The sequence below is a fragment of the Prosopis cineraria genome, unplaced genomic scaffold (genome assembly GCF_029017545.1).
Source record: "Prosopis cineraria cultivar Desert tree isolate PC_DT_omini unplaced genomic scaffold, ASM2901754v1 PC14, whole genome shotgun sequence".
NCBI lineage: Eukaryota > Viridiplantae > Streptophyta > Magnoliopsida > Fabales > Fabaceae > Prosopis > Prosopis cineraria.
Genome location: NW_026555345.1, coordinates 28,692,593 through 28,707,646, shown reverse-complemented (window position 1 = coordinate 28,707,646; position 15,054 = coordinate 28,692,593). Strand labels below are relative to the sequence as shown.

General features: G+C 31.4%; 1 protein-coding gene across 3 annotated transcripts; it reads right to left on the bottom strand.

Moving 5' to 3' along the window:
- Window positions 1-9,074: 9,074 nt before the first annotated feature.
- LOC129293104 (signal peptide peptidase-like 1) lies at window positions 9,075-14,788 on the bottom strand. 3 transcript variants are annotated; one of them, XM_054930907.1, is made up of 4 exons: window positions 14,639-14,788; window positions 12,684-13,613; window positions 11,431-11,631; window positions 9,075-9,364 (listed from the first exon to the last, which is right to left on the bottom strand). In XM_054930907.1, exons 2-4 carry the CDS (start codon window positions 13,479-13,481, stop codon window positions 9,248-9,250), a joined length of 1,116 nt encoding a protein of 371 aa, XP_054786882.1. In that variant the 5' UTR covers window positions 13,482-13,613; window positions 14,639-14,788; the 3' UTR covers window positions 9,075-9,247. The 3 variants fall into 3 exon arrangements, with proteins under 3 accessions (XP_054786882.1, XP_054786883.1, XP_054786884.1); XM_054930908.1 differs by having other exon boundaries at window positions 14,544-14,695; XM_054930909.1 differs by having other exon boundaries at window positions 14,540-14,686.
- Window positions 14,789-15,054: the final 266 nt, after the last annotated feature.

Sequence of the window (15,054 nt, the reverse complement as noted above, 5' to 3'; positions counted from 1 at the left end):
TTTTTTCTCAAACAAAAATAGGAAAACTTATTAATCAAATGCCTTTTCACAGACTCAGTTGCTTTATAAGGCAACCTTTCATAGTGCCACCGAATTTTTTTCTTAAAAAAAAATGCAAAATAGAATATTGAAAACAAAAGGTGGTTGAATTGAATCTGAATCTAACGCCAGTTTCAGCCACTTTTTACCGATTACGACAAGTCAGTAATAAAATATTGGAAATTAAAAATCAGAAAACGAAGCAACGAGTGGGCGTTCCAATTGCGTAGTCAACAATCCATTACATTTTGTTAATTATTGTGGGAGAATTTTTTTATTTGATGTTTAAGGTTAGAGTTAATGTGTGTTTTTTTCAAGTTAATGGTAGGGTTCAAGCATTATAAGTTTAAAAATTAAAAAAAGTTTTATATATTTTAAAAATTAAGGATTCATGTATTATGAAATTATTCAGATAATAGTTTAAAATTTAAGTTACTCATTAATCTTTAAAATTAATGCAAATTCTTTAAAAGCTGATTACAATCACACTTTTTTGAACAAAGGGTACGACTAATAAGTTAAAACAAATTGAGAATGTTAAAAAACGCAGGGCTAAGTGGAGTTTCCAGTTGCTTAGTATTAATTATTATTTTTTTTAACTTGTTTATAGGTATTTTATTGAAAGCAATTATATTTGGAATACAATCTGTAACAAAATATAGGTAGTTTTTTAATAAAAATTTAAATATTAATTTGTTATGTCATGAAACATTAACTCTTTTCGTTAAACCTAATCTCATTTGATTATTATTGATTCTTGTTTAACAACTTGGTGACTTCGGTGGTCATTGAATTTTTAAAATTGATTGAATTGTATTAATCACTATTATTTGCGTTTTCTGGTGTGTGCATATTGTCCATGAAAAGAAATAAATGCCGTACTGTTTTTAAACTGTAAATAGCAAAATAGGAATAACGATAAGATGACAAAAATTTATAGTAATTTCTTATCGTTAAACTTTATTAGTTAATAAATGGCATTAGTTTAATACGAACTGAGATAGGGACGGGGGAGGTGGTAACTAAGGATGGGTGACCCCACTAACCAAAAAGGAAAATTGAATTTCTTTTGCCAAAAAGAAAATTGAATAAGCGATTTTGGGGCACGCATGTGACAATACACGAGCGAGACAAAAGCGGTAGTGTGGATAAACATGATGGAAAGAGTTGTCTTTTTCACATTTTACCTTTTTTTTTTTTTTTCTCACGAACATGGAGGGAGATTTCCAAGGGGAAAAAGTTTTCTTTGATATATATTGATGTAATTATAATTTAATCCCTCTTTGGTCCCAAAAAAAAAATTAATTCCTCAATTCCTATGCCACCTCTAGGAGGGGCATAAGAGCAAATCCTATCATTATTAGAGTCGATAATTCGAGTCAAATTTAATAGATTAGTCCGAACCCTTTCAAAAAATTAAGATCGAGTTTAATTTTATAAAATTTTTTAAGATGATGAGATACTTTAAGGCTGATCCAAAGAAGCCAGTTTAAATTAAACTCGATTTAAATAAATTCAATCATTGAAATTTCTTGCCCTATATATACAGAGTTTGCTATATAGATTCTTTTAAGAGAGTATGATACTTTAAACTCGATTCAAATAAATTTGACCCGCTTAAATTACCGAGTCTAATAATAATTGATCTTGATTATGGCTCCCATTTTGAATAAACTACAAGTCATTTGGTGGCTCATCATCATCCTTGTTATCTGCCCATACTAACATGTCTGGGGATGAAGTGGCTAGTCACTGAGTTTTAATTGAATCAGAATTAAATTGTATCAAGTCAAAATTTAAGACTAAATTTTAATTAAATTAAAATTATAAAAATAAAAATGATTAATTTTCTAGTTGTCTAATTTAAATGGTTTGGGTTAAATTGATGGTAAGCCCCGACCTTAGCTAATTCAAGAGAACAATCATGAAAGCTCCAACCACGTCCATTAAAGGAAAGTCACTGATGCAGAAGGATTATAAGACCAAAAATAATCTTTTAATGACCACAAATATATGTTAAAATATATTCTATTCATTTAAAAATGTAAAGTATTTTTTAAAAAATTTAATATTAAAAAATATGATATCTTTTAATGTTTTAAGGTATAATCATTATTTTTTGTTTTAAGTGTCCCTATTGATAAATGCTTTTATATTTGTTGTAGGGTGTTTAGCAAGGGTAAATATGAAAAGATAAGGTTAATTTACAAGTAGATAACTATTTTATTGAGGGGTGAGAATTTAGTTAAAATATCTTATATTTTTAATTGGAAGGAGTAAAGAAAATGCCAGGATTTAAAAGAACAATAAAGAATAAATGGACCATGAAAATCATGCACTGCTTACTCTAAATTTTTTTAAACCCTAAAATCCTCTCTGCTCTAGTTATCATCCTTCATTGTCTTTGTTGGTCGAGGACTTGTGGCTTCTACTCTGTAGCCTTCTCTACTTGATTCATCCTTCTCCATCTTCACTTTATGGATTTGTGCTCATGGTTCTTCTCTACTCAATTGAAGATGGAGATCTTGTTTTGATGGATGTTGGTTGTGAGTTGCATATCAGTGATCTTACCCCATCCTTGGCCACCTAGTGGTAGCTTTTCTTCTTCCAAGGTTAGCATAATCAATATTTTTAATCAATTCTATTTATTGTAATGGCACTAAATAAATGCTTATCTTCTTTATCATCTTTGGAAGTTCTTGAATAGTTTAATTTATTATTTATGCAACCCTATTTTTTCACATGATGTTTTGCCTTTCTAATAACCATTTCATCAATTAGTTATTCAGTTTTGTTCTGGCATCAATTTGACACATCAAATGAATATTGCCTATCAAAGCCCTAATTGACAAGATTGAATTATATAGATTGTCAATCTTAAAGTAGAAGTTTATTTATTGTATAGCCATTACTAGGGTATTATAACTTCATTTAAAGTGTTAAGAGACCTTTAAGTTCAGTTTCTCATTCTTAGCATTACTCAACTAATATAAATTTCTTGTGATGGTATGATACTGTGTTAAGTTTTCTTCTCAAGGCTTAGTCTTTGCTACTTTTTAAGCTTGTTAAGTTTTGAAGTCATTTGGGAATCAACATAAGAGTGTTTTGAAATTTGTTGCTTGCATAATCATAGCCATGTTGATTGATATCATTCATTCACATATTAGTTAACAGCTTGTTTATAAGTATTTTTTTCAAGTCATAACAATTGAACCGGGAGCATACATCCCATCTCATTTTGATGGTCTAAAGACGTACTTGGTCTTAGAAAATTTGCTCAAACTTAATTAAATTGTTACTTGTTGGTGTGGACCTATACTTACTCTTCTAATGAAATTCTTCTAGTTTATCTGGCTATACAAAACATTATGTTGCAATGCAAAAGAAAGTGCCATCTTTAGCAGATCTTAAAGGAAACCTTGGAAATTCTAAATTTAAATTTGTCATGGTTATTAGAAAGATTGATCCTGTGTTGGAAGAGCTATTGCAATGCAAAAGAAAGATTAGTCCTATAAAGGATGCTAATATTGTATTGGCAAAATGGATACTAAAGGCAAAAAAATTTGCCAATGCAAGATTAGTTGATGTTGGGATGTTCAAAAGATCACTTAGAGTAATCTCTATATTTTCTATATTAAAGGCTATGCATATGAATTGCAGCTTTGATGGAAAAGAGAGGAAGAGGACATTTTGAAGAACTAGAAGAAGATTCTAAAGAGGATTCCATTGAAGTATATTCTCAAAGTTTGTATGGATGACATTTTGTAAAGATTGTATGAATGATTTTTTGTTTTGTTTTATCTCCAATTGATGAATCATTTTTTCTATGATTATGTCTATCATGTATTATCATGTTCTAATGTAATTATTATATTGTCAAGGAATATAAGAATCACTAATTCGAATGACAAATGAGGGATGGGATGATCTCCTTAATTCCACATTGTAACTTTGTGTAAATGTTTCCATTTGTAAGGTATGCATGATTATGTGTATACTTATTTTAGGATATAGAAATCCACTTTTTGACTCTTGGTCTTTAGGGATTGCAAGAGCAAGATAGTTCCAACTTGAAGCATGGCTTACAAAAGAAAAGGTTGGTTCAAAGTAGATGAAATTTTTAACGAGTAGGTTAAGGTCAATTAATATCAACTAGGCAATTATTCTCAAGCATGAATATCTTAAGTGTTGTAATGCAATCCCTAAGAAATTCATTGGGTTTAGACTTGAAAAGTTTTGAAGAATCATTTGGTAGCCCTCTTAAAGGATTCACTTTCAATGTGCATAAATGTATACATTAAACCATTATGTAAATTGTATGGATGAATTGTACATGAAAATTGTAGGGACGTAAAAATATATTATTGTTTAATTATAAATAGATTTGTTGGTATTCAGCTTGTTGTTCTTTATGCTTTAAGTTAGTGTGATTAAATTTCACATATGACAATGATGACCATTAAAAATAAGAATATCCTTTGATATTTTCATGAAAAATGAAAAAAATTTTAAAATATCTATTTGCATTTTTAGAATATTTATATGTATTTTCAGAATATCCATTTGTGTTTTTAGAATATCCATTTGAATTTTCAAAATAGCTATATGCATTTTCATAATATGCATTTGTAATATCCTGAAAACACAATATTGATGCAATACTCAAACTCTAAGTTTTAAGCCATATTCAAATATGCATTTTGAATACCTTAAAAATGTAATTTTTCTTTTATTTATTCAAATAATCACTTTGGATATTCGAATATCGCTTCAAGGAATTGCAAATAGGCTTTCATTTATTCAAATATGCCAAAGTGTTATTCGAATATATGAAAAAAAAAATTGTCAATGAAGATCAGTTGCACATGAAAAAATAAAGATTGCATATACTTCAAATATATCTATAAGGAAAATTAATGAGTGATACTCAAATATGCAAAAGTGTTATTCAAATATGTGAAAGAAATTTGTATTTCATTAACAATCAGTCGTATATTGAGAAAGAAAAATTGCATATGCTTTCAAAAGTATTCATAAAAAAAATTGATGAGTGATATTTGAATATATGAAAGAAATTTGTATTTCATTGAAGATCAATCGCATATTGAGGAAAAAAGATTTCATATGCTTCTAAAAGTATCTATAAGGGAAATTGATTAGTAATATCTAAATATGCAAAAGTGTTATTCGAATATATGAAAAAAATTTGCATTTCATTGAAGATCAATCGCATATCAATGAAGAAAGATTACATATATTTCCAAAAACATCCATAAGGAAACTTAATAAGTGATGTTCGAATAAACAAAAGTATTATTCAAATAAATAAAAGTTTTCTTGCATATAATCTAATGCTATGCTTAGATGCATATGGATTTAGATTTAGACTTGGATTTGAATTTAAGCCAAATTTATTATTTCGATAATTAAAAATGTATGGATTTGGATAATCCAAATTCAAATTTAAATTCTACCTCAATTTTTTTTAATTTAAAATCCTTTATAAATCAATATTATTTTAAATTCTAACTCAATTTTTTTTTATAATTTGACCCAAATTCACGAAGGCTTGATTGACCTGCCAATAGTAATTTCCAATCCTTATGAAAGTCGGCTGTCCAGTCCTGGTGGAAAGCAGCTGTTGGGTCCTTGTGGTCACTGTTAGTCCGGTCTCGTGGAAGTCAATCATTCGATCCTTGTCATTGTCGTCGGTCCAGTCCTTGTGGAAGTCAGCCGTCCAAATTTCTTTTAAATTCAAATATATAATTTAAAATTTTACTTTAAATCTAAACAAAATATTTTAATATTATATTTTAAAATTTTTTATATCATCCAAAATAAAGAATTTAGAATATATGAATTTCAAAAGTAGGATTTTAAATCTAAATTCCCAACTTAAATTCACCCATCTAAATACAACCTAAGTTCAAATGCATATAGTGAAAAAATAATTTTATATGATTAAAAAATCTCTGCTTCTAATATTTCAAAATGCTTTTAAGTTAAAAATTTTCATAATATTAAAAAATATTATTTGTATAAATAAAATTTTTCTTGCAAAGTTCAAATACTTATAGTAGAAGAATCACCGCATATGACTGAAGACCCCTACTTCTAATATTCTAAATTATTGACAGCAAAGGACCTTGCGACATATTGACATGAAGGACCTTCTATTAACTGTTGTTATGAAATTATTGACAGCGAAAGACCTTGTAACATATTGATAGTGAAGAACATTGTATAAAATATTGACAGTGAAGGACCTTGCTGTTTTTTTGCTTTTTTTTCTAACAGAAAGGGCATTTGTGTCATTTAAACCTCAGAAATTAATGCCAGCAAAGGACCCATTATCAGAATTTGTCCCAACTCCTTAACAAATAATTTTGTGGTGAGGTTTTTTTGGGCAATTTTTCCTATAGTTTGTCCTGCGTATACGTATATATATGGGCCCATGACTGAGACATGATTAGCATATTTATCCACATTGAGGTAGGTTCATTCTGTTGACATGCCACGGTTTAGAATTATTCTCATCAACACTATCGTATATTATCGTGATCTTCAGATATATACTGCTCCTTAAAGTAGTGAACATGATCTTTTCATGATATTGTCAACATTACAACTACATCAACAAAAGAAATTGTTATTTTCTACAACTTGATAATAATGATAAGTAGATATTTTTCTCCTTCGTTTTCATAATTTTTTTATTATTAAATTCATTCTGTATAAATTAAACATCATAATACAGTGTCATTGTTTTTTGGCATCTAATAATTTATAAGACACGGTAGATTCAAGTATTATTAGATCTAAAATAATATTATAACTCTTTCAATATGATTTTTTTCTATTCATAAAATTTGAAATTATGACTTCACTTAAATGCCCTGTCCATCCAACCTAATCACCTTTTTTATAATATAATGATATTGTTAATATTAAAATTTTGATGTCAGACTAAATATTAACGCTTGTCACAAAATATATAATGAGTGCCACAATTACTTTCCCTTTTATCAATTTTACTTGGCCTCTAAAATATTGATAGTTAGATATGGAGTGAACTCCGACGCAGAAGAAATAATAATAAAATTCCACTAACATATTAAATTAAGGTCAATGTGTAGTGAATCCCAGAAGCATCCAATACATTTCTCTCATCGCACTAATTAATTATCTTAAATGTTAATGTTTGATGACGTTTGGCGTTATGCTTACCAAAGGAACATCATTAATATGGCTTTGCTTATTCAAAGGTTAAAACACACGTACTCACAACAGAAACACAGCGAAAAGATAATTAATTAGTGTGATGAAAGAAATGTTTTGGATTTCTTTATATTTTGGAAAAATAAAAGAAGAAGAAAAAGAAAAGTGAGTGCGTCCATTAAAACATTTCACACCCACTTAGTTGTTTGTTTGATTAGGATTTAGGACACATAATGATTTCTATATGCTTAATTAATGAATCATTATCTATTACTGCCTTCAATTTTTTAGCTTAATTAATCACCCATCCCTACCCCATTGAATTTGTTTTAATATGGAAAAGCCAAAAAGGTAAGAGTTGATTGATTGGTAAGTATACAAAAATTAATCGAATACTGTCGCTAAGTAGTAAGCTTAAATTATTATATAAAAAGTAAAATTTATATACATAATATACTTTTATCAAATCAAAATAAGACATATAAACTTTAATATGTTAACAACATTAATAATAAAAATTTGTTATAAATTAAATAATCTATAAAAGATATATATCTTGATTTAATTAGAAACACATACTTTAATTAAATAAGTTTCTCCATCATAACCATATATAAATTAGTCAATATTCAGTATTGGACGCCAGGACAATTTATTATAGTTTTCAACAGAAATTGTAATAAATCAATCAATGAGTTTTTTAATATATGTTATATTTAAATCAATATATCAATATCATCAATATAAAACATAAAAAGTATTTACAAATTAAGGATAGTATAATTTATCCGCTAATGTCCACTTTACTTTTTCCTCCCCCCACCCCCAAAACTCTCAAACAAAATTTAAACTGTTACTATATTTTAACTAAACAACATATGTAATCAATATAGTTAAAAAAAAAAAAAACAGTTATCTTTATCGTTCCTTTACTATTTAATTATTAGTCATCGAAGTTACACTTTAAACTTCGCTATATGTTTCCTTAAATTATGTTTTGTGAGACACCAACAAAAACATTAGAGTTAGAGCTAAAAAAATCATTCAGTGTTTCATTGGATCTATATATCTATATATGATTTTAAAAAAAAAACCATAACAAGTAACATTACTCAGAGTTGTAAATAATTTGATTTGCTTGAATCTTTCAGTTCATGAAAATACAAGTTTAAATTGAAAATTATACTATTTGGAAAGGTTTAGAAACTCGTGCTTAGCCATGATGACCCGTGTTACTGCATTTCAGGCCCAAATTTGATTAACCATAAGCCCTAATTGATCCCAATTAAAGTTGGGCTGAACCAGGTTCTGATCAGGCCGCCAATGGTCTCAACCATGCATGCAATTTCTTTTAATGAAAACTCATATTATTTAAAAAAAGGAGTTTTTGAATGACAACTGTAATCAGTAATCACTATCGATCAAAAGTTAAAAAAAAAAAAAAAATACATCGGTCATCCACCAACTTTCTACAGGGGGTTAATCAAAAGTTAAAAAAAAAAAAAAAAAAACCAGTAGAGACGAGTCAAGCGACAGATTATCCAGCAGGTGAGCACATTGAATTGCTAACCAGCGACTGAAACAGAGAGAAATCAGTCAATCCCTTCTGAAAAAGCGTCTAGCAATATCTGATATCCCAAAAGGTGTGAATGGGATGAACTCCTCCAGCGACCATTCTGACAGCTTCAGTACAATTCAACGTTTTTCAAACCCAACATCCAGCAGAGATTAAGCCCTTCTATAATACCGACCACCTCACACAAGTTTCATGTAAAATTCTTTAGCTTTTATGGAAGTAAGAAAGTAGAAGAAAAGCATTAACATAATGCAGTACGCTTTGATGAGTCTCCATAACCACAACGATAGAATAATCTGTGTGACAGTGAATATACAACTTTCTGAAATTGATTATAACTAAGAAAAGCAGTAAGCATCAGTCATTAGGTGTTTGCCTTTTGGCCTCCAAGATAATATTATGATAATGAAAAGATTAAACTTCTATTTGGCGAGCTTTATCACTAATGGTTGGCATGCTTCCTTCCCATAATTCCATCAACTCCTTCCTTAACCAGGAGACAAAAATCACAGGCCCCAAAGTAGAAGGCACCTACATTTGCCATATTGGACAGCCATGTTAAAAGAAGGCGAAACAATTTCTTCCCCAAACATATTCTCAAAAGGAGTTAGAAAAAGATTAGATAAAAAAGATAAAACGTCTCTCATACCCAATTTGTTTCATATACAGTCATACACTTTTATTTCACTTTCTGAAAGCACATGTACGATTGTGTCCAACTAGCCAAAACATGGAAGCACGTCAAACATATGTCCCTATGTGTGTGTAAAGAGGAAGTGCGTGTTATAAACAGTCTGTCTCATGCAGAGCCTCCACGGGTGGTTGTTAAACTTGGTCTATCTACTTTTTGTAGAGTAAATACCCCTAAAAATTCTTCAACACTTGAAATAGGTGAAAGATAGAAGATACTCAAGTATCAAGGCAGCTGGACCAGCTACAAGTGATTTCCATGCTACAGAACAAGGCGCAATGAAGTTCCTTTCAAGTGTTCTATTAGCTTCTTCAATAAACAACGCCACATTGACAATCTTTAAAACTCAACAGTCAACACCACGTTATTGACTGTTTCAAAAACTCTACCGAATGTCATAATTATAAGAAAACTTGTGAACTATACATCTAAGTTTTTTTTTTTTTTGCCCCCCATAAATACTATCCTCGAGAAATATCAAAACAGTAGAGGGAAATGGAGAGGATATCGAAAATCAGAATCTTTTAGAGAAGGAAAAGCCACAAGAAAGTCAAGGCACAGGAGTTGATTTAGACATACTACGAAAGCTTTTAAGACAGCCTCATTTTTCAATTCTTCACAGTTGTATCCCAGGAAAATGTTCACATTCTTTCCAAAATTTTCAGGGCTCAAGGTAACATCAACAGCAAGACATATTATAGGATGAATTAATGCCAATGCCAAAACAGTCCTGGGCTCAAAGCTATCAGTGCTAAATATACCAACACAAAAGTATCAGAACATTGGATAAAGATGAATTAGTATAAGGCAAAAGGGCAAAAATATCCAAATAGTCATTAATCAAGAGCATCCAGTAGCTTAAAATGAGGAAAAGCGTAGGGGTGCTTATTAAGTTATTTTTTCGATGCATTTATGACCAAACCGTTAAAAGTCAAAGACATTGGACGTTATGTTTTAGATCTAAAATTTAATGATTTGCTCACAGATACATCAAAAAAATAATTTAATGGGCACTCGTGCACTTTTTTTCACTTTAGGCTATTGGATGTTCTTGGCTAATGATTTCTTGGCCATTTTTGCCCCTTTGCCCATTAATATAAGATGGATGTATCTTCTTACAATTGGAGCACTGTAACAGTGACAGGATTCAAATAGGTGAATGGCATGTTGCTTTGCTAAATACATCACACAAGCAGTCGTACACACAACCACCAAAATCTGAAATTGGTGGCTTTAAGCCGTAACCATATTGAACAATGCTAACCTACCTTTACATATGCAAATTAGTTGACCACCTTATAAACACCTATCATCCTTTTTTAAAGCTAAGTGCACAGATTCAATAGGTAATTACAAGATGAGCCACGTAATAATACTTTACAACGAAACAGCATCAACAGCATTACCACAAATGCTTGTATAACCCATCAATAGGCCAAACAGTATAAAACTCTACCTCTTTAGAGGTCAGACACTCCATAGAACACCTGAAAACTTATACTCCAATTAAATGTACGCACAATTTGAAAAGCTAGGTTGCAATTCTTTAACTGAATCTAATGCATTTTTAGCCTTCAGATTTTTTTTAAAAAGGAGGGCGAGAGAAAAGGTTAATATATGTTTCATCCAAATAAGAAACACAGTAGATGCATTATGTCTAGATTCATCAAATGTTTTCATTCTAGTCATGTTTGCTTCTCTCATCTTTTGCTTTATGAATGATGGCACAACCTGGGAAGTGCGACAACTATAGTAGTTTTAAATGCTTCAAGTTCATCAAGTCTAACAAATTAATTAATAAGGGAAACAAAAAAGGATAGCTTAGAATAAAGGGGCCATTGAAACTGCTTTCATAAATGTGAGATTGAAATAAGATGACAAGAAAAAATAGCAAAAACAGAAGTACCAGATAGAGCAGTGCAGGTTGGGGTGAGTGAGTTAAGACTCCAGCAGCCAAAGCAGTCACCAGGCCAATTGCATACCCAGGTAAGGCATACCATATGTATTTATGTCCCTTTGAAGAATGTAACTCAATAAGATTTACAGTGTTATTGCTCTTTCGATGATCAAAGCAGAGGACCAAAGCCAGAAGCATTGATGGGATAGCCTGCAATAACATTAATCACATCATCATGGCCATCACGAAGCTACTTTAACCTGGGTGTTTAAATAAACAGAAGTCTGAAATGATGAGTAGACAAGCATGTGCATCATATCACACAAATTTTATACCCTCAGTCAAAACAAAAAGGGGCAATCTTAGTGATCTGCAAACCATAATCAAATACAACCAAATCAATTTTCTAGATCTTTAAGTTTGATTTCATCCTATCAAAGTATTCAAATTAAAGCTCCATCGATTCTATGATAAAACCATATGATAGCATGATGAAAGTTTAATTTGCCTGATATGAATTGTATCAGTGAATTGATGTATCACAGATACATCGATTCTATGATAAAACCATATTATAGGCCATATAAATTGTAGAGAACTGGTGTTTCAATAATGAGACATGTTTGTACAAATCATATCCAGACGTTATAAGTTCCAAGCATATTTATGCATTTTGGTTGAAAAGTTGAACTGATCAATCTCTTTTCCTAATAAAAGGGGGCATATTATCCTTCACAGAAAAATTTCAAGTGAAACTTGGAGCAATTCTCAAAACATGTGCCTTATAAGCCTAAACCTTCAAGTGAGGTGCATAGCTCATTACTTGACTGCACTATATAAGTATCCTTCTGTGCCACAGGGCTTGGTGTGCACTTGATTTAAATCTGATTACATATGCGAGCTCAAGTTTACAAAGAAAACCACCTGAGGCACAATTTTTGCTTTTAAATTCAGGTCCCAACTTAAAATGACCAAGGTTTCCCCATGAAAGGATATAGAGCCATACATATAAAATATGTGACGGTATGATTCCACAGAGGACCAACAGATAGGTTATTAGTTCTAACACAACTGATAAATCAAACAAAAGGAGCAGAGGGTAACCAATAAAGTGTACCCTTCCCTGGTTCCCAAAGACTCAGCATGCTGTAAACCCAATGAAATACGGTATATAGTATTTATTTGAGACAGCAAGGACCTTCCAATGTATGGAAACAGTTAAGAACTAGTAATGATACAACTTGAGAATAATTGTGCAATACCATGTCTCCTAAACCAAGCATCATGAAGTCTGTCGCATTCTCGCCAGGGAGAACTCCGCCCAATAAATTTCTTGGGAAAACAATCTTCACTGGCAGCTCCAACTTCTTTGTTATCAGTTGCAAACCAGGAAGACTTAAACTATTAGCAACAGTGTGAACAGGATTTGAAGCTTGTTGTGTTGCTACTGACACCATAACATTAGCCCCAAAAAATCTTTCAGAGAAGAAAACCCAGAAAATGTCATATACAAATAGACAAAGAAGGAGCATCGCACATATTTTGATGTTTGGAAGACGCACATGGCTTACAAATGCAATACATATAGATATGCCTAGAACATTGTTCAATATCCAATGACCCGAAACAAGCCAAGCCACCACTGTGCCAATGCATGCCAACAATAGAAGTCCTTGGAGTCGTGTAAATGATTTTGAGCAACAGCGTGAAACAAATGGGTCAGCTAATCCAAATTGTGACTTCAATTGGACAACATATGGTGACAAACAGAAGAAAAGTGAAGATGCAGAAGCAATGGCTGTGAATGCTGTGAGAAGCTGGGAGACAGATGAGAACAAGTAGAACATCAAAAGCAAGCTGAAAGAGCTCATTACTGGGATCATTAACGCTTGAGACCTGTCTAGTGTAATGGATGCTTCTGATAAGTCACGGTTACGCTCCATTTCTTTCCCATAGGTTAAAGCTCGGAATGCAGAGCCAAATGTCACAGCTACAGCTGTAACAATAAGAGTGACAGGAGCAGGCTCCAGCAAATATAAAAGTTTCCAGAGGGATTCCATCTTATAAGGGGAAAAATATATTAAAATTGGCTTTCATGCATAGAAAAACAATGCTAAATTGCTAATTCCGATTAATTAGCAACCAAAATTGCATAGTTTAGCCAAACTTCAGAACAGAGAAAACCATGCAACCTGCAGACAGCAAAAGAAGATTGTAAGTGCACGTAAACAATTTAATTGGAAAACTGGTGACTTCAAAGTAAAAGGTAGCTTAGATAACCTGACTAGAACACAAACTGCTCACTTTTTTCAAGAAAAAATGTGGAGCATAGAGGCATGGCAAAGGAGTTAAAATCTATATCAAAAAATGAAAACGAATTCTGAAGGCATTGTCATAGAAAGCTTGTCATGTCTTCCATTATTTTATTCTTTTATATGAAATGCAGATACTGAAACACAAAAAAAGAGAGAACCAATTGATACTCCCATAAATAGTGTTGTTACTGTTTTTCCAAAAAAATCTAAAAGGAATACAATCATAGATGAAAAGAGTTGTTCCTTATGTTCTTCACTCTAGAAATAGATGGCCAATATGTATAGTTAAACATAACACCAGTTCTATAACTTTTCCAAGGAAACTTGGGGGAAAATCGAGTAACCTCCTCCGACTAACTTTTTCCTCAGGAAAGCAGTAGCAAACAGGGAATTATAAACCAAAAGCAATTCATCCCAGAATAACATCAAGCCTACAAATTTCAAGTTGTCAAACACAGATTCTGAGATTGAAAAAACAAAAGTAATAGCATTTATTTCAAGACCCAACATAACCAAAATGAACAAGCATCTGACCGTCAAACAAACCCCAGAACAAGCTTATGAGAATGTTTTATTTTCCATATATGCAATTAAACCGATGTTTGATTATCTTTGTTCCGTCCCAACTCTACAAAGCTACCAAAGAGAACGATACTCAAAATGTCAATTATATTCTCTTGCTAACGACAGCACCTATTAACTGGAACAACGAACACTAGCCAAAACACCCAAAACAACCTAAAAAGTTGAAAATTTTTCAATCGAAGAGGAAGCCTCTAAAATTCGGCCAAAACCCACAATACCTACTGATTTAACTATGATCCGGAAGGAAAAAAGGACCAAAATTGAAGAAAACAAATGTTCTCCACCATCATCGATGAGGTGTTTTCGGGATGACAGACCTTCGACTTTTGGCAGAGCTTCAGAGACCTATTTCGCTATCGATGTGCTCGACGATGACCTTTTCTTTACTCGAACAGCACAACATGGGAAGAAGCAAAGTAACTCATCGGATTTTTCCGCATGGCCCCACGCATCCGCATTTGCGTAAAAGTAAGCAAAAGCACGGTTATTTAGTTGTGATTTTTTTTTAAAAAAAAAGCAACAAATTTTTTATAAGATCTATTAGCACTATATCATAGTAAAGGTATGGGATTAGGATAAAGTTTTGCTTAACATGATAAATTAATATTTAAATTTTTATTTAGATGAGTGTTTATGAGCTTGATTGTGTTTTAAATAGAATTGTCATCATTTTTTAATTTTAGATTCAATGTAACGCACTCAATCAATCAGAGAATTAATAACACTTAAACAA